Genomic DNA, 19,085 nt, shown 5'->3' with positions numbered 1-19,085 from the left:
CCCGTTATATATTTATTATATATTTTTAATATTTGTTTAAAATAGAAACTATTTATAAATTTATATACCTGTAATAGGTCCACTCTTCTTTACCCATAATTCAGATCCAAAAATATTCTGAAAATGGTTTTTATAACTTATTTGATTTTAAAACATGACCTTAATTCTGAAATACTATTAGTTACTTTTATAGAATTTAGTATTTGTTATTGCAGAATATTATGATTTTTGATACGATATTAGGTAATGTATAGTATATGTACTGTATTACTTTTCTAAAATCCAAAGAATTTGAATTCTAAAACACATTTGTCAAACTTAAGAAAAAAACGAAATTAAAGAAAAAAAATAGACACTGGGTATTTTCCCACTGGACTGTCCAGCACAGCCCATATTGGAGACACTGCCCTCACTCTATCTCCTGAAGCCTTTAAAAGGTGCTCATCTCAACTACCTTAACGTGTCTTGAAAAAGCCCCTTTCGATTCTCCTTAGGAGTTAAAAGTTGAGATGGGAAATGGTCACAAAAGCTCTCACTCATCACAACTCCTGGAGTCCACGGATTGTGGAACACACAGGTGATGACAGGTTAAATGCTCAGTGACACAACGAGGAGTATGTGTGGGAGTAGGGGAGGGAATGCTGACTTTCAAACACTAGGCCCATGCTTTAAGTGTGAAATGCCAGGGTTACCGTGTTTCTTCTTAGTAACAGTGCCTCTCCTTTTCCATCTTCAGGCTCGATGCTTGCCTAGAGCTCTTGATCAGGACTGGACGACTGCCAGAAGCTGCTTTTCTGGCCCGGACTTACTTACCCAGTCAGGTTTCAAGGTACAGACTTTTAATTTTAGGAAGAAATGTTTCAAATAAAAACAGCCCACTTACTTAGTCTCCCTTTGGTTCCATGATATCTATATTAGGGTGGTTAAACTCTGGAGAGAAAATCTCTCAAAAGTCAACCAGAAAGCAGCGGAATCCCTTGCTGATCCAACAGAGTATGAGAACCTTTTTCCTGGATTAAAAGAAGCCTTTGTTGTGGAAGAATGGGTGAAGGAAACACATGCTGACCTGTTGCCAGCTAAGCAATACCCACTTGTCACGGTGAGTGGTCAGGGTGCCAGGCCTCATCTGTTGTGACTACAGGGTGAGTGCGCACTCACGACACAAGGTTTTGAACTGTACTGCATGTTATTGTTGGAATAAGAGCCAATGTCTGAGATTTAAGCCAACTTCATAGATGAATTACAACTTCAAAATATTTCATTTTATTATTGCTTTATTCTCTGATAGCCAAATGAAGAAAGAAATGTCATGGAAGAGTCAAAAGGCTTTCAGCCCTCAAGATCTGCACCTCAACAGGTCAGTAGAATGCTACATGAAATAATCTGTTTGAGATTTGTTGAATAAGTACTATCTCCCACTTCCTAATCCTTGGGGGAAATCTTTGAATTCCTGAACAAATTACTATTTTTATATGTATCTCCACTTGGGCTTTCAGGAACTTGATGGGAAACCTGCTTCTCCTACTCCAGTTATCATAGACTCCCACACAGCCAACAAAGAAGAAAAGGTATGATCCCCAAACCCAAACTTCCCATTTTAAGTGATGGGATCAGCTTCCGAGCAGGGGCTTGGAAATGGGAAGGGACCCTTTTTGACAGACTACAGGCATGCCTCATTTTATTGCTCTTCACAATTACTGCATTTTTTAAAAATTGAAGGCAAGCCCCCTAGCAAAAAGATTACAACTCACTGAAGGCTCAGATGATGGTTAGCATTTTTTAGTAGTAAATTCTTTAAGGTACATACATTTTTAGACATAGTACTATTGTAAACTCAACACATTGCAGACCAGGAGTTTTATTGCTAGCTTTACCCAGTGGTCAGATATGTTTCTATTGAACGAGGACAAAAAACGGTTTACATAAATGTTAAAGGCACACTTCAAAATTAAATAACTTCAAAATGCAATGGGTATTTATTACATGTTCTTACAAGCTAATATCTTTTTAAAGAATTCTCATGACCCATCCACAATGTGTTAATAGACTACAGTATAACGTAAACATAACTTTTGTATGCACTGGGAGATAAAATTGATGTGACTTGTTTTATTGTGGTGGTCTGGAATTGAACCCGCAGTAGCACTGAGGTGTGCCTGTATTATTTTAGTTCTCTTTGGATCATACATCAGAGCTAACTTTTCTTTAACACAGTACTATATGACTCTCTCTTTCTTTGTAGAGTTTACTCGAACTAGAAGATTTGGATAATTTGGATTTAGAAGATATTGACACAACAGATATCAACCTGGATGAAGAGATTTTGGATGATTGAATGTAACGTTTCCCATTTACACGACTAAACAGATTATTATGGACAGGTATTAATTGTTGCCCTGACCGCAGTGCTCTGGGACTCTCCTTAAATTGTATGTAAACACTGTGCTGTGCCCTCCTGGTCTTAGGAAGTTTGTGTGGCATCTACATCACTGTGTGTTTCCTTGTCTACTAAAATAGACATGGACTTTGATTTTTTTCATACTGTCATTAGACCATATCTCATAAAATCTTTTTGAGTTAATGAAAACTCTTCAAGTTTCCTTTCTAGTTAAGAAAATAGCATCTACTTAGAAGGCTGGGCCAAAACTACACCTCACCAACCAGATCAGCCCACATTCTCTTTGCATCACTAAGTCACATTTCACATACCATCAACCACATTTCCTTAATCTCACTGCGTCACTCCCCTCAGTCAGTGTGTTGCTTGGCCTCTTCTGCCTTGCTCTGATTTTGTCTTGTAGCTGCTTGTTTCTGGAAATCCAGGTCTAAAACCAGAAGGCATGGTACTTTTTTTCTTATACTGCACTTACCTTATGTGATTAGGGAAACTAACATCACTTCTCCAATATCCCTTGTGGGGTAACAAGTTTTTCTTTGTGGTAGGGCCACTATTTGGAACTCCAAATCGTAAGTACCTTGACAATTTTAAACACTCAGCTCAATCGATATTAACAGAAATCTAGTTAGTATTTTGCAAAATGAAATTTATTTGAAAAATATTTTCAGGAAGCTACAGATTGGCTAATGGAAGCTTCTTGATAAGCTTGTAGTGTTAATTCTATATATGCTCCGTTCTGTGCTTCTGTTTTTGCAAAAACCTGTTTAAATGGAAAAAAAAAGTTTTTAACTTTATACTAGTTTTCAGACATTTCTGTAGTAGCAGAGCACCAGTTTAAAAAGCCTTCCAAGTTTCACAATTTTTTTCCTGATTATAAAGCAATAAGCATACTGCAGAGACAGAAAAACAGTATCCAGCACAGTTCAAGCAATACTAATGCTAAACACCAGAAGTGCCCTACTACGCTGCCTTCTTTCAGAAAACCTGACATTGCCCCTTCTGCTAGATAAAATGAAAACCATTATGTTCAAGTTTCCCTTGGGTCAGAAAATTTTTTTCAAGAGAAATCAGAAGATTAGAGAATGTTTCTATAAAAGCATTTTGCTTTATCTGGCTTATCACAGAAAACCATTGCTTGTACTGCAGTCTCTCTCTGCTCCTCTTAGACTGTTCACATCTTAGTAATAAGCTGTATAACTACTTTGCAAATGCATAGATAATGTTGGGATAGAAGCCAGAGCCACAAAACAATGTCTATTCTGAGCATTAGAAGAGATGAAAATTGCACAATGATCGCCCCTTCCTAAAAAATTTTATCAACTCAACATTTTACAGAGGAACATGTGTAAGCCCATGGTTTGAGACATCTGCAGTTCAAAACAATAATGCAACTAAGGCTTGGTACATACAAGCACCACCACCTCCCCTTCTGGACACCTGAATAAGAAGGTGGCCCATGCACTGGGGACATGGACCACCAGGCCCCGCTGGTGATTTCATCAGATGACAGTACTTCTCCAATACCAGCTGCAACTTCCCCAGCCCATCAGTGTTTCTAGTGTCCAGGCTGAAGAAATACGGGGGCTCTAATCACTATTTCCAGACCACAGACCTGGTTAGTTACCGTTACATATGACGTACTTTAGGATTCTTCCCAACTTAGTTACCACACAACAGTGTGTGTGGAAAAGTCCCTTTACCTTAATTAAATGTAATCCCTCAGCAGCCTGCTCCTTGGCCTCTTGAGCTGACTGGCCATCTGGATGGAGGATGTGGTACAGCTGGACCAAGCTGGTGGCATCATCGACTCTAGAGAGAAAGGGTTTACTCTTTTTCTCCGTTTGCTCAGTCCTATAAAGGGGTGTGCCTACTTAAAACTAATTACATGTCAAGTTTCCCTTGGGCCAGAAATTTTTTTTTTAATCCTTCAGTTTTATATTTTCAAAGGCATTTTCAGGAAAATTAGCTAATTTAGGGTTCATACCAATTCTGCAGTAGGTAGGGCAGAGTCTCTACAGGCAGTTCCCAATTTATAAAGTGAATGTATTCTAAAAGTGGCTGTATTCTTGGAAGCAGCCTCATTTTTCATAGAAACAACAATGCAATGGTAGATGATTCCTAGGCCAGCCCCCTTCACCTGCAGATGATGTAATCCAACTCAGAGGGTATGGAATATACCTTGATCCCACATGAGCCAGAGGCTGGTGGTAAGGGATGCTCAAAGCCACTGCCTGTAAGTATTAGCGGTGACATCTCCTACTAACAAAATTTTCATTGAGACTCAACTAATAGATAAATGCCTCTATTAGAAGCCTCCTAGGAGTCCAAGGAAAGACTCACAGGAACCCATTAGTTAAAAATTAGCATCCTGGTGAAGCATATTTGAAATTATGCACATCAGATGAAGGAAAGCCAGAACAAGAATTCAGGATTGTACTTAAATTTTCATCAACATTAAAACTTCCCTATGCTTCACCAAACAGTCACTAACTTCTCACATAGTCAACAACTTCCTCCTGTTTGCCACCTCAAAGCCAAGCGGATATTTAAAAATAACTCTTCTAATATGCTTGTGCTTTGAGGCTCTGCTGTGTACTAGCATCTGGTTGGGGTGGAGTGAGGACACCCTAATGCAGTGATCCTGCTTTCCTATTACCTGAGCTGGGGGGTAGAGGGTGGGGTGACTTAGGAGCAGGTAAGGAATTCCTTAAGCCGGAGAGAAATGCTCAGGGCTCATCCCAAGGTCCATCCACCCTAAAAGCCGTCCTTTGGGGAAACTGAGAAACCAGACCTGCTCATATAGTAAAATTTTCCAGGGGAAAAACATTCAGAAATGTTCATTATAAATCTATTCTGCTTGTTATAGTCTAACAAAGTTCAATAAATATGACAACAAAATATTTCCTCAAAATATAAACTTAATTCCCTTTAGAGCTTTGTATATGTTAAAATCATGTTTAACTAGTTTTTGTATAGCAGAATCATGTTCAGGGCTTCATTACATTCATGCTAAAGTATAATTCCTATGTGCCACAGATTAATTTAGCTTCACACACAGCCCATATTTGAAATTTAAAAAAATAGTGTACATGTTCAAAAAGATTTTAAAAGACTCTCAATTCAAAACTAACAATGGGCCCTGGCCAGGTGGCTCAGCGCATTGGACACACCAAAAGGTCATGAGCTCAATTCCCAGTCAGGGCATGTACAGGAGGCAAGTGATCAATGTTTCTCTTTCTCTAAAAATCAACATGTCCTCAAATGTTTGCAGATTCCAAATTCTGGCCTGGGCTCCATTCAGTGAGGGCAGGCACCCTCTACTGGCTCACCTGGGATTTGCAGCAGGCTGTTCAGAATCCCACAGAAGTTACTTATGCAGAGTAGGAAAGGTCAACTCAGTACACAAAACTCCTTCCCCATATGCAAATAAACTGCCCCGATGTCATAATGATATCACTATATCACATATTAGTACACCTTGACAAAAAATGTTAACTTTCAAAGGCATTTCTGTGTTGCTCTAATGTCTTATTAAAAAAAGTTATACTGTTTCTGTAGTAACATACTTTCAGAATGATTACATTTCAGAAACTAAGAAAATTCATTCACAGGTGATGTCAAAGCTAATGCTCCTAAAGGCAGTTCACTTGAAGCATCCTCATGACCACCAGCCAGGCCTCTGCTTATGTGGGATGAAGGTGTGTATAGTCTACACTGGACTGCACGACACATGCTGAAGTGCGCTGGCTGGACATCACCTCCAGTTAGGAAGGCTGTTTCTATGAGAAATGATGCTGATTTCAAATATGGACAATGCCTATGGCACCTTCTAACTACAAATGCTTTACCTTCGTACCAATGGTTCAGATTACACGGTGGACACTCTGAGTCAAAACGCCTTAGTCTGAAGGTAGCAATAAACCACCTTCTGAGTTCAGCAAGGGCTTTTTGTGGAAAGCTGACTTTCTTAGTACAGCCATGCTGGTTTCTTTTCCTTGTTATTTTGGCCTTTCTAACCCAATCAACAGAAACATATCCCAAAAAAAATTTCTCTCCAATTCTACCACAAGTTATAAAGTACACTATTATTTCAGCTAAGAAGGCTGAGCGCATACCAGTCTACATGCTAAAATACAACATTCATTTCATGCGACTTTGAAAAATACAACCTTTTCAATGCCTTAATCTTACAAAAGCAAGAGATATAAAAAAATAAGACTATTTCCATAAATTAAGTGATGACTTTTACTGAAAAGCCCTAAGAGGAGTCCTACCAGAAAACAAGCACACCGGCCCTCCTCCCCCCAGACCCCCGAGCATCGGGCATGCCGGGTATCAGTCAATATCCAGGGCACACAGAACAGATCACAGCCACTTACTCTTTCAAACAATCTAGCTCTGTTTACACAACACAGAAGCAAACCCAGAAAACTGGGTTGTGCTGGAAGAACAAACCCATAAATAAACAGGTAAGTGAAAGCTATTTGTCACTGGACAGTACACTTATCACTGGAAAAATAACAGCTTAAATACAGATTCACTTTAATGGTAATAAGAATTTACTTAGGAATTAAGATCATACTTACAAATCTCTCTGAATCTGGTCAATCAGTAAACCATCAATCTTTTTCTTATTTACAAAATACCAAGCCATTCCACCAAAATGTCTTGTTGAACGTAAAAGGTCATATTTTCCATGTTTATCTATATCTTCATAGGTCTGATGATGAACCTATCCACATAAGATGTGGGTTTTTTTAGAAAAATAAAAAGAAGTGAGTAGCATTACTGGATATACATTTACTAGCCTGAGTACTGCCCAAGAAAGTATCAGTAAAATCAGGTCTACTTAATCTGTCTCCACTATTATTAACCAAAAGATGATTTAGACCAACCCTCCACTGCAGACACAAATGGCAGCCTGGAACAAGTGTGCCAACCATTTATAACCAGATCAATTACTTTTCAGCAGCCACGCACTATTTATGAAGCACACATATAGAGAAACCACTGGAAATAATGGACCATTATTTCTTGGTCACTAGCGGGAGAAAATAAATCAAGAATATTCTTTCACTCCTCTTCCTTCCCCCCCATCTCGTCAACTACCCTATCCCATCAACTACTATATACTATCCATCTTATTAACTAACATTCCTTGAGTCCTTGATTCCGAAATGAAGACTTTGATGAGGGCATTCCTATGTTCAAAGGCTTTCTGCTGACTGAAGTCCAGGTTCCTCAGCCTAGCATCTAAGGTCACCTGTGATAGGGCCCCACCTACCCCTCTAGTCTAATCCTGAACACCCCCTACATATACACTGTGTATACAGCCACACCAGATGATTGGTCATTTCTCAGGCATACATTGTTGTTTCCTGCCTGTTTACACTGTACCCTCTACCTGAAACACCTCTCCTCACCCAACTCCACCCACCACAATGTCCCCTCTTTAAGAAACCTATGAAGCCTTTCCCGACAGCACTTTGTAACCTCTTAGCACCTAACATCTTGGACTAAGGTGAAAATTATCTGTATGCTTATGTAGCACCCTTCCCCACAATCCTTTCTGGACTGCAAGCTTTGACACACACTATCCTAGCTGATGTCATCATCTGTACTATCTACAATACTACCTGACACATAAAAGGTGCTTCAGTGATTAAACACACTGCATTTTGATAAATTTTAGTAAGTAACTTTGTTCCTTTATGATAAATTGAAAAAAGAACAGACTTTGGCCATCACTCACTAGCTGTACAACTTTTAGCAAGCTACTTTTTAAAATATATATATTTTATTGATTTCAGAGAGGCAGGGAGAGGGAGAGAGAAACATCAAAAAAAGAAAAAAGGAAAGAAACATCAATGATGAGAGGGAATCATTAATCGGCTGCCTCCTGCACACCCCTACAGGGGATTGAGCCCACAACCCGGCATGTGCCCTTACTGGAATCGAACCCAGGACCTTTCAGTCCGCAGGCCAACGCTCTATCTACTGAGCCAAACCGACTAGAGCGGGCTCCTTAACTCTTCAAACTTAAATTTTCTCATCCTTAACTCAAGGATATTGTAAGGATAAAATATCTGTTAAACATCAGGTCCTTGACAGGTGTTCAGGTATTTCCTTTCTCTTCCCCCTGTATCAAAGCTTATAACTTCATTCACTTGCTATATTAAAAACCTTACTCATAACCATACTTAAGCTCATACTTTAGAAATTAGAAAATATACTCACTTTGATATAGTCAGCAGAATCTGGCTCAAACTGGGCCACGCAGAGATTAAGGACATCAGCATGCCGGTCTTGACTGTACATGGTCTAAAACCACACAGCAGAGTTGGAATTAGACGAGAACATGAAAGTTCAACACTTATCCTGATGCCATGACAGGCATGCCCATCCACATACAGGCGACATCTGTGCCCATCAAGAGGTATCCCGAAATAACACAGGCTTTGTGGCTGTTACATCTGCATTCAAATCCCAGCCACAAGATAAATAACCCTAGTTGAGTTATCATTGGAAATGTTTATGTGTTTATCAAAGCAAAATGCCCAGGAGCACCAGAGTCAACTGTTTCAGCAAAGAATCTGTCACTGACTATGAAACCAAGTCACCTTACCTTAAGATTTTCTTCCTTGAAAATGATTGGTGTTAAAGTTTTCCGACCTTCCTTGGGGAAATACACTTGTATCATCCGGTCCCGCTCTTCCCAAGAGGCTTTGCGCAGTGTGCCACTTGGTTCTCTGACGACAATGAAACGCTCCTGAAATAGAAAATATAATCAAGGATGAGTTTATGAGGATTTATCTTCAGTTCTAGGGTCCCCCTAAACACCATTATGAGAATAATTTGCAAACAGCAATATAAGGTACAACTGGGAAACATGAAATGCAATCATGTGCATATTTCAATGATAATTTCAAACCTCAAAGACTTGGCTAAGATTTGATACTTCTTTCACTAATTACTGCTGGGCCTGTGACAATCAGAAATCTAAAATGAAAGTATGACTAAGTGCCAGCCAGGTCCTAAAGTGAGTCCAATACATAAAATGCTTCAACTAAAAATTTCTGATCTGAGATTCATCTAAATGCATTTCAGATGAAAAAAGTGCTATGAAACCTTTTCAAATTGTTTCATTTCCCTATACCAAAGTCTCACTTAAACAAACTTTCCTATGTTATGATCTATGTTGAAAGTCCTGGGAATAAAAAGAACAAACCCAAAGATGTGTCAAACTGACGGGTCCACCTGCCTCTGGTCTCTCACTCTCCCAACTGCCAAGTCCCAGACCATGGGATCACTTCCACTGAATTCCACTACGCTCTGTACCACTCAACTGACAGTGTATCCTGTGCAAGATTCTTAACACTTCTCAGATATTGTTAATATTGGAAAAGGGCAGGGATTTATGTGATCATAATTCTTTGCAACACCCAGAGTGACTTACACAGGGCTTTGCATACTATATAGCAGAAAATTGATACATATCTAATCAAATTAACCAGATGGTACTGACTCATCTTTTCAGAGTCAGTAAAGAGTATCTGAACATGTTTTGAGGATAATTAAAACTTTCATCAAGCACTAGAAATAGAAAAAAATAGATGTCAAAATAACAATTATTCCTCAAAATTATTTTGGTAATTTGAATTCCAAGTTCCTTTTCCCCTCCCACAAAATAGTCTTCGTAGCACTGCAAATATTTATTAAGCACCCCAAAGCAAAAATTATAATTAAAATGAAACTCTGTGATGTGTACAGATCAGGTATATGGTGGTTCACATACAAACATGGACACTGCTCAAATCCTGTCTTCTAACTATGACCATGTATGATAAAGAGGCTAACATGGGGTAGCCCTTTCCCAACCCTCCCATTATGTAATACTCTACTGCATTTTGTGGGCTGAATTGTAAATGACTCTTTTTACCCTTTACTTGAAAAGGCTCAAAGACAAAACTAATACAAGTACCAGAGTCTCCTTTTGGAATTGACAGTCGAGGGAAGAGGAGGAGGAATAAAAGCCACAGCAGAAGTGGTGCTGTCTGGGAATTATCTGGGGAAATGTGCCATTCTTACTGTGAATTCTGAAAAACGAAAATCCTTTGGGCAGTCTGGGTTTTTGGCGTCATCAAGTACTTACAAGAAAGAAACATTCCATCTTTTCAAACAGCGTCAGCTAAGGAAGCCAGTCTAACCTGGGCAGAAAGGATCTCCCTGCTCCCATTGCCTTGAAGACTCTGCCCTGGTTCTATCTCAGCACACCTGACTCCTTCCTTGCAGTCAACCTGGAATATACTGTGTTCGGAATTTGTAGGGGAATGGTAACATGAGTGGGGCTGCTCTGCATTCCTCTTCCTTAAGCTGTATCTTCCGGGAGGTTCTCCCCAGTCACAGAAATTCTGGTTTGGAAGATTCAAACTGGGTCACATGATGTTGACCCTTGTCCTTCAGTCCCATCTCCACATAGTATTTCAAACAGAAATAATTTCTTTATGAGACATATACTCACCCGGTGTGGTATGCTATATGATATATCGGTAAACACATATTTGGCTGTTTCTGTTCCTTCCAAAATCTTATCTTCAGCTAACACGTCATTTATTGGCGTACGCTCTTCCAGAACCGGTGGCATTTTTAATCGTACTTTAGCTGCCTCAACCGCCTTTCTTGTAGCCTAATGAAGTAAAATATTTCTTAAGGAAAGCCATTTGACTGCAGACCAAAGGACCATCTGACAAAACGGACATTAATCAAAAACACTAAGGACTGCAAAGAGAAGAAGCCAGAGCCATGAATCAGTGAGTGGGCTCCGGGGCCCTGGCTTTGCCTCTGTGGAATGGCTGAGAGAACCAGCTAGAGCAGGGATGGGCAAACTTTTTGACTCGAGGGCCACAATGGGCTCTTAAACTGGACCGGAGGGCCGGAACAAAAGCATGGATGGAGTGTTTGTGTGAACTAATATAAATTCAAAGTAAACATCATTACATAAAAGGGTACGGTCTTTTTTTTTTTTAGTTTTATTCATTTCAAATGGGCCGGATCCGGCCCGCGGGCCGTAGTTTGCCCACGGCTGAGCTAGAGGCTCAACCATTCTCTAAACCAGCAGTCGCCAACCTTTTGGACCTCACGGACTACCAATGGTCCACTGGTTGGCGACCGCTGCTCTAAACAGCAAAGGAATGCTGAGGCAGAGCCAGGCCACAAAAGCTGCTTGAAATAGGATAGAGCATCTCCTTTACTGGGCTCTTGCTATGTGCCAGATATTGTTCAAATACTCTGAATGTATTTGGCCCACAACTACGTTACGGTGCTATTGTTACCTCATTTTATGAGCAAGAAAACAGGCACACAAATGTTAAGCAAATTGCTAGGAAGTTGCAGCACTGGGATTTGAACCTAGACAACTCAACCCCAGAGTCCACGCACTTAACACTCCGGTGTGGGGTGAATTTCCCGCCAAAATATAAGATGGCTCTGTCTTTTGGTTTTGTTCCATCCACCAAAAGGGTGGATTACAAACAAATATTTGGTAATACGCAGTTACAATCGGCCCGAGTTTACACGTTTCCCGCACTCCACCGCAAATCTATATGAACCGAGTTAAAGACGGCTCCCGCGGAGTACGCGCAATTCACGCGAGCCGACTTAACTCGTTTCCCCCACTCCAAGTGTTAACCACTGACCGCACTGCTCCACTGTTACCTGTTAACAATGGTTACCTCTCAGAGTTGAAAGGGGAACTTTCACTCTTTGTGTGATATACCATTGGATATTTGAATTTTTGCTATTATAAATTACTTTTGAATTAGAAAGAAGAGCGATTGTGCTTCATGCATTCATACATCGAAGCCTTCTCCACAAATACCCTGGACGCCAGGAGGACCCTGCTGCCCGAGCAGGATGCTAATTCAGAAGGATCTCATAATCACACCAAAGTTTCAGCCTCAAAGCAGTTCACGACAATTACTTCTCCAGGAAGGAAGCTGGAGCAGGCAGGGCAAAGGAAGAATGCTCAGGCTGGTTTTGGAGCAGGGGCGGCTCTGCTTGAACACCCAGATGCCTGACCCACATGCCCCAGTCTGCCTAATTTTTGGCCATGTTTCCTGATCCTCCACCTGCCAGCTCATATTTCTTTTCTCAGTTCTGTGCCTAGAAGTCCCCCCTCAGTAGTGCCTGTGGAAGAACAAGTATCATCTGGAGGGGACTTTAAATACCTCTTAGCCCTTTAAAGAAAGGCAGTCTACCAGTATTCCTGCATTCATGTACCTCTTCCAACTGCTCCTGAGTCATTAGCTTGTAGGTTGGTGGCTTCAATTCTTGGATAGCTGGCTTAAAAGTCTTCTGCAAATTCAAGCCTGTCATCTTGGTGAGTATGCTTTGGACTTCCTCATCCATAAATGTAGGTTTCTTGATCTCAGAGCTACTAGATTCTGTTAAAATGATTTTAGCAAATAAGAAATGGAAAGAAATGATAAGCAAGCAAGACCTCTAAATAGAAAAGTTAAAAATAAAAAATGATTAACACAATGTCTACCTCAACACATAATGCTAGTACTTATGATATCCATTTATTGATTCATTCCTTCATTTAAAATTTACTGAATATTCACAATGATGAAGATATAGTTTCTGCCATTTAAAAGGTACTCAAAGTCTAGTGGAGGAAGCAACAGGAAAAAAGTAATGAATGTAATGATATTAATAATAATAGTTGCTTTCATTTATAGATTGTCTCCTATATGCCAGAATTACATACATTTTCAGGAATGCTTATAGCAGCCCACAAAACAGGCATTGACATCCCAATTTCATAAATGAGGATACTGGAGCCTGCCTAAAGACCTAGCTATTAAGTGATAGAGCCAGACCTTAAACCAAGCCTGTATGAATTCCAATCGATTGTGGTGCTCCTCCGTGTAAGACTACAGACTAGAGAGGCACGGAGAGTTGTGTGACTACTGAGGAAGGAATTCCACATAGCCTGGGAGCATGCAGGGTGTGATGGGATCAAAAGATGGCTTCCCAAGGGCCTCAATAGGGCCAAGAAAAAAGGGGAGAAAATTGTAGGCTGAGGGGTTGCAGCTAGGAAAGAGGCCTGGATTGGGCATGACACTGAGGAGGCCATCTGGTGTCATGGAAGAGCCCTGGACGAGAGAGGAGACCCAGATCTCAGTGCTGCCCCAGGCAGTTTTCCTATCCCGTTGCCTAACCCCCATTTCCACTTCCATTAAAAAAAGAAAGTCATTCCTTCCGGGCCACCTCTTCCTCTGCTCGTCTTGTAAATGCTGGTATCCGGAGGATTCTGAACTACATCCTTCTTCGCTCCCTTCTCATTCTCAGTGATGACCTCCTGGCTCCTATTACTTCTGTATGCAGGAGACTCTAATCTGAATCTCCAGCCGAGATCATCTTGCATCCACACACCCAATGAACACTGCACATGCACTTCAGTGTTATTGAAACTCCTGTCTTAAACCTGCCTTTCCTACATTCCCTGTCTTACCACCATCCAGTAGGTCCTGTGAGCCAGATACCTTATGGTCATCCCTGATTCACGCCTTGCCTAAAGCCGCCGCAGTAACAGTAATAACAGCTAACATTTGTTGGATATTTACTATGGGCCAGGGCTTCCTGAGCTAAGTACTTAGCACATTTAATCCTCACAACAACCTCATAAATACTATGATTATCCCCATTTTACAAGAAAGGACACCGACACAGAACATACTGCCTATCATACCTCATAAATTTTCTTTAATCCTCCATTTCCACTGCCACTACCCTAGTCAAAGCCATCCTCATCTCTTCCCTTAGCCTCCTTACAAGTCTCCCTGTCTCCTTCTGACTCTACTATAAACCATTCTCCAAAGAATACATAGTAAACTCTTTAAAATGCAATCTAAACAATAGAAAAGATGAACAAAACAACAACTGATTTTTTGGAAAGATAAACAAAATTGACAAACCTTTAGCTACACTAACCAAGGAAAAAAAGAACCCAAATCAAACTGGACAACCTAAAAGAAATGGAAAAATTCTTAGAAATATACATCCTAGATTAAATGAGAAAGATAATCATACACTTTACAAACTGTTCCCCCGATAATTCCAGTACCAACCTAGCACCATACATAATTATTGACTATATTTCCTATGCATTTGCATCCCCATGACTATTTTGTAACTACCAATCTGTACTACGGTGTACACCTGAAACTAATGTAAAATAATATTAAATGTAAACTGTAACTGACATTTTAATTTTAAAAATTAAAAAATCAGAACAGATCAATTACTAGTAAGGAAATTGAACCAGTAGTCAAAATTCTTCCAATGATGAAAAGTCTAGGACCAGATGTCTTCACAGGTGAATCTTACTAGATATTTAAAGAATTAACACCAATCCTTTTCAAATTCTTCCCAAAATTGGAGAGGAGGGAACATTTCCAAACTCATTTTATGAAGCCAGCATTATCCTGATAAGTAAGCCAGAAAAGAACACTAACAGAAAACTACAGGGCAATATTCTCTGCAAAAATTCTCAATAAAATACCAGTAAATTGATTTCAGCTGCACATTAAAAAGATCATTCACCATGATCACGTGGGTTTTATCCTTGGGGTGCAAGGACGGTTCAGCATACTCAATGAAATACATCAATGTGATACATCACATTAATAGAATGAAAGAAAAAAATCACACGATCCCTTCAATAGATGCAGAAAATGCATGTGACAAAATTCAACATCTATTCATGATTAAGAAAACTCTTAACAAATTAGGTATAAAAGGAACATACATCAATATAATAAAGGCCGTATATGACAAGCCTACAGCTAACATACTCAGTGGTGGGAGGTTAAAGGCCTTTCCTCTAGGATCAAGAACAAGAAAGGGGTACCACCCTCATCTCTGCAGTACAGGAAGTCCTAGCCAGAACAATTAGGCAAAAGGAAAAAAAAAAAAAAAAAGAACTGGAAAGGAAAAAGTAAAATTGTCTCTATTTGCAGATGACATGATTTTATATATTAAAAATCCTAAACATATAGAAAATACACCAAAAAAGGTACATCTAATCAACAAATTCAGAAAGTTGCAGAATACAAAATTAATATTAAAAATCAATAGCATTTCTATACACTAACAAATTTTCTGAAAAAGAAACTTAAAAGGATCCCATTTATAACAGCATCAAAAAGCAATAAAGTAGTAAGGAGGTGAAAACTAACAGAAAACTACAAGGCAATATCCTCTGCAAAAATTCTGTAGTTTTCTACGCTGAAAACTTTAAAACTGAGGAAAGAAATCGAGGAAGACACAAATGAAAAGGTATCTGTGTCCATGGATTGAAAGAATTAATATTGTTAAAATGTCCATACTACCCAAAGCCATCTATAGATTCAATGCAATCCCTATCAAGATTCCAATTGCGGGGATTGGGGGGTGGGGGGTGGGAGGTGGAGTGAGGGTGAGCTGGGGGGAGGGTCAATGGGGGTAAAAAAGGGACACATGCAATGCTGTCAACAACAAAGAATTATTTTTTTAAAAAAAGATTCCAATTGCATTTTTTTACAGAAACAGGAAAAATCCTAAAATTTATACAGAACTATAAAAGACCCTGAACAGCCAGAGCAATCTTGAGAAAACAAAGTGGGAGGCATCACACTTCCTAATTTCAAGCTATACTATACACCACTGAGTATGTTAGCTGTAGGTCTGTCATATATGGCCTTTATAGTAATCAAGCCAGTATGTTACCAGCATATGAACAGATACATAGACCAATGGATCAGAATCGAGAGCCCAGAAATAAGCCCAGCATACTAGTACCTGGTCAACTAACATTTGACAAGGGAGCTAAGAATACACAATAGAGAAATAACAGTCTCTTCAATAAATGGTGCTGAGAAAATGCATAATCACATGTAAAAGAGTGAAATTAGACCATCTTATACCACTCACAAAAATTAACTCAAAATGGATTGAAGACTTAAATAAAAGGCCAGAAACCATAAAAGAAGAAAATGTTGGAGAAAAGCTCCTTGACATTGGTCTTGGCAATGATTTTTTTAATGACACCTAAAGCACAGGCAGTAAAATAAAAAATAAACAAATAGAACAAAATCAAACTAAATAGCTCTGCACAGCAAAAGAATCAATTAACAAGATAAAAAGACAACCTACGAAATGAGGTTGTCTACGAAATATTAGCAAACCATATATTTGTTATGGGGTTAATATCCAAAATATATAAAGAACTCATACAACTCAATAGCAAAAATACAAAAAAAAAAATCCAATATAAAAAAAATGGGCAAAGGACCTAAATAGATATTTTTCCAAAGAGGATATATAAATGACCAATAGTACATGAAAAGATGCTCAACGTCACTAATCACCAGGGAAATGCAAATCAAAGCCACAATGAGCTATCACCTCACACCTGTTAGAATGGCCAGCATCAAAAAGACAAGAGATTAACAAACGCTGGCAAGGATGTGGAGAAAAGGGAGCCCTTGTGCACTGTTAGTGGGATTGTAAACTGGTACAGCCACTATGGAAAACAGTGTGGAGGTTCCTCAAAAAATTAACTATGGAACTGCCATGTGACCACGTGATCCCGAAAGAAAGTATGCACCCCTATGTTCACAGCAGCACAATTTACAACAGCTAAGGTCTGGAAACAGCCCAAGTGCCCATCAGTAGACCAGTGGATAGGAAACTGTGGTACATTTACACCCTGGAAGACTATGCAGCAGTAAAAGAATTCTGCCCCCTTTCCCATCTTCACCTCCTCTACCGCCGTTTCTCCCTCACCTGCCTCCCTCACCTCCCTCTTCAAAAGCTGCTCCTACCATGAACCTTGTCTTGGTATAAATAGCATCGCTCTCCACTCAACTGCTCAAGCTAGAAACTTGAGCGACAATGCCGATTTCTCTTTTTAAACCAGTGGTTCCCAACGTGGGGCACATACCCCACAGGGGGGCAATTCGAAAAAAAGTTATTAACAGTGAATTTTTTGTTTCTTATGGTTCTAGGGGTCTCCTATACAGTATATAAATATATATTGTGACATATTTATGCATTTCAGTTCTCTATTATACGTTTTGAAACTTTATTTTCTATTTTTTTCATATCGCTTCGTATTATTTTAATTTCTTAGTGATTTCTTCCTCAGTACTTCAACTGTCCTTTCGTTCTTTTAGCTTTCTTTCATGGATGCCGTGCTCTTAGCACAGGCACCAAGCTTGTTTAGAAAAGTTAATAGCCTCCTGGCTTCCTCCATGTGAATAGCAGTTCACTTTTTAAAGAATTACATGTCCCGGGGTGGGGGGAAGGCATCCGTATTTTAGAGATGCTCAGGTGGGGCATGGCCAAAAAAGTGTGGGAACCACGGTTTTAAACCTAGATCCAAAGTCATAACTAACCCTTCTCATCACTCCTACCTCGGAAACTGGGTCCCAAACTACCTGTGTTGTCATTGCTGGACTTTTGCTTATGCTGTTTCCGCTACTTGCAATGCTTCTTTCTTTTCTCCCTCGTACGGTTAACCAGGTCTCAGCTTTGGTCATAACCATTCCAGGAACTAAATATTTTCCGGGAAGCCCTCCCTGCCCTCCCGTCCTGGTTTGAGTTCCAGTCTGACGTGCGTCCCCCGGTCACAATGCCCGGTCACAATTCCCGGCCACTTTCCCAAGGGGCCATGAGTTCTTCGGGGAAAACCCGTGCAAAGAGCTGCTGGTTAAGTGGATAAACGAACGAGCTAAAGCTGGAAACGACAAACCCTGCGGTTACACAGAGCGAGCCGACAGGTGTAAGCGCGCCCGGCGGGGGGGAGGTGGGGCTCCGCGTGGGGCTCCAGGACGCGCCAGCCGACCTCGGGCAGGTCACTTACCGGCCTCGGAGCCGAGCCGACGGCATGGCATTCCCGCCCCGCAGGGCCCTGGCAGCGGCTGGAGCAAGGCGCCAGGCTGGGGCCGAGCCCGGACCCGCACACAGACCCTTTCCGCGCCTCGAGAACCTTTCAGGAGGCTCCAAGGCAACACGGACGCTCTGAGGGCCGCCATAATTATCCGGGCCGCTGGCGCCGGAGGCTGCTGGGAGCGACCATGGTCTCGCGCGGTTCCTACGGCATTCTGGGAAATGTAGTCCGGAGGAGGAAGCCGGGCGCCACGCAGCTTCTGGGCCCTTTACAGGTTGTTTCTGTAAACTGCTTGTTCACACGTGAAAGTGTTCGTGTCCTTCTCTATGCCTAGAGCCCTCTGTGCTCTTTTTCCTGGGCCTCCCTTCGTTTCCACGGCTCTAAATAACCATTTCCTACCCAAACTTTTTCCCAGACCCAGTTTAAATCCGAGTGCCTATTCAGCTTCTCCATTCAAACTTCTCACAGACCCCATACCCCCAAATATAAGTCCTGGTCCAAGCCCTGATTGCCACCAGCACCATCCATCATCTCCCATCAACTCATACACTTTGCTTTGTCTCTCAGAACCTTACTCCTTTCCTTCATAGGCCTTTCTCAATTTGTGATTATTTTCCTCGTTTATCTGTACTTATTTTTCTCACCCATGAAGTTAGCGACTTTCTATATTTGATTATAACATCACCTAGCCTGGTACACCTATGTCCACAGCAAACATTTGTCAAATAAATGACTCGATGAATGATTAAATGA

General features: G+C 40.5%; 2 protein-coding genes across 2 annotated transcripts in view; one reads left to right on the top strand and one right to left on the bottom strand.

Moving 5' to 3' along the window:
• The window catches only part of COPB2 (coatomer protein complex subunit beta 2), a 36,208-nt gene extending 33,621 nt beyond the window's left edge, over positions 1-2,587 (top strand). The window contains 5 exon segments of the mRNA XM_014451054.2: positions 737-829; positions 919-1,099; positions 1,289-1,357; positions 1,497-1,568; positions 2,243-2,587. Coding sequence (XP_014306540.1) covers positions 737-829; positions 919-1,099; positions 1,289-1,357; positions 1,497-1,568; positions 2,243-2,335 — 508 coding nt within the window. The 3' untranslated portion in view covers positions 2,336-2,587.
• A 448-nt stretch (positions 2,588-3,035) lies between these two features.
• On the bottom strand, positions 3,036-18,480 carry MRPS22 (mitochondrial ribosomal protein S22). The gene is made up of 8 exons (XM_006083754.3): positions 18,306-18,480; positions 12,677-12,840; positions 10,920-11,084; positions 9,024-9,167; positions 8,636-8,719; positions 6,985-7,130; positions 4,099-4,207; positions 3,036-3,158 (listed from the first exon to the last, which is right to left on the bottom strand). The coding sequence occupies exons 1-8, from the start codon at positions 18,475-18,477 to the stop codon at positions 3,063-3,065; spliced, it is 1,080 nt and encodes a 359-aa protein (XP_006083816.1). The 5' UTR covers positions 18,478-18,480; the 3' UTR covers positions 3,036-3,062.
• Positions 18,481-19,085: the final 605 nt, after the last annotated feature.

Source organism: Myotis lucifugus, unplaced genomic scaffold, assembly GCF_000147115.1.
Source record: "Myotis lucifugus unplaced genomic scaffold, Myoluc2.0 scaffold_8, whole genome shotgun sequence".
In the NCBI taxonomy this organism is placed as follows: Eukaryota; Metazoa; Chordata; class Mammalia; order Chiroptera; family Vespertilionidae; genus Myotis; species Myotis lucifugus.
Note: the sequence above shows the minus strand (reverse complement) of the source record. Positions and strands in the feature narration are given on the sequence as shown.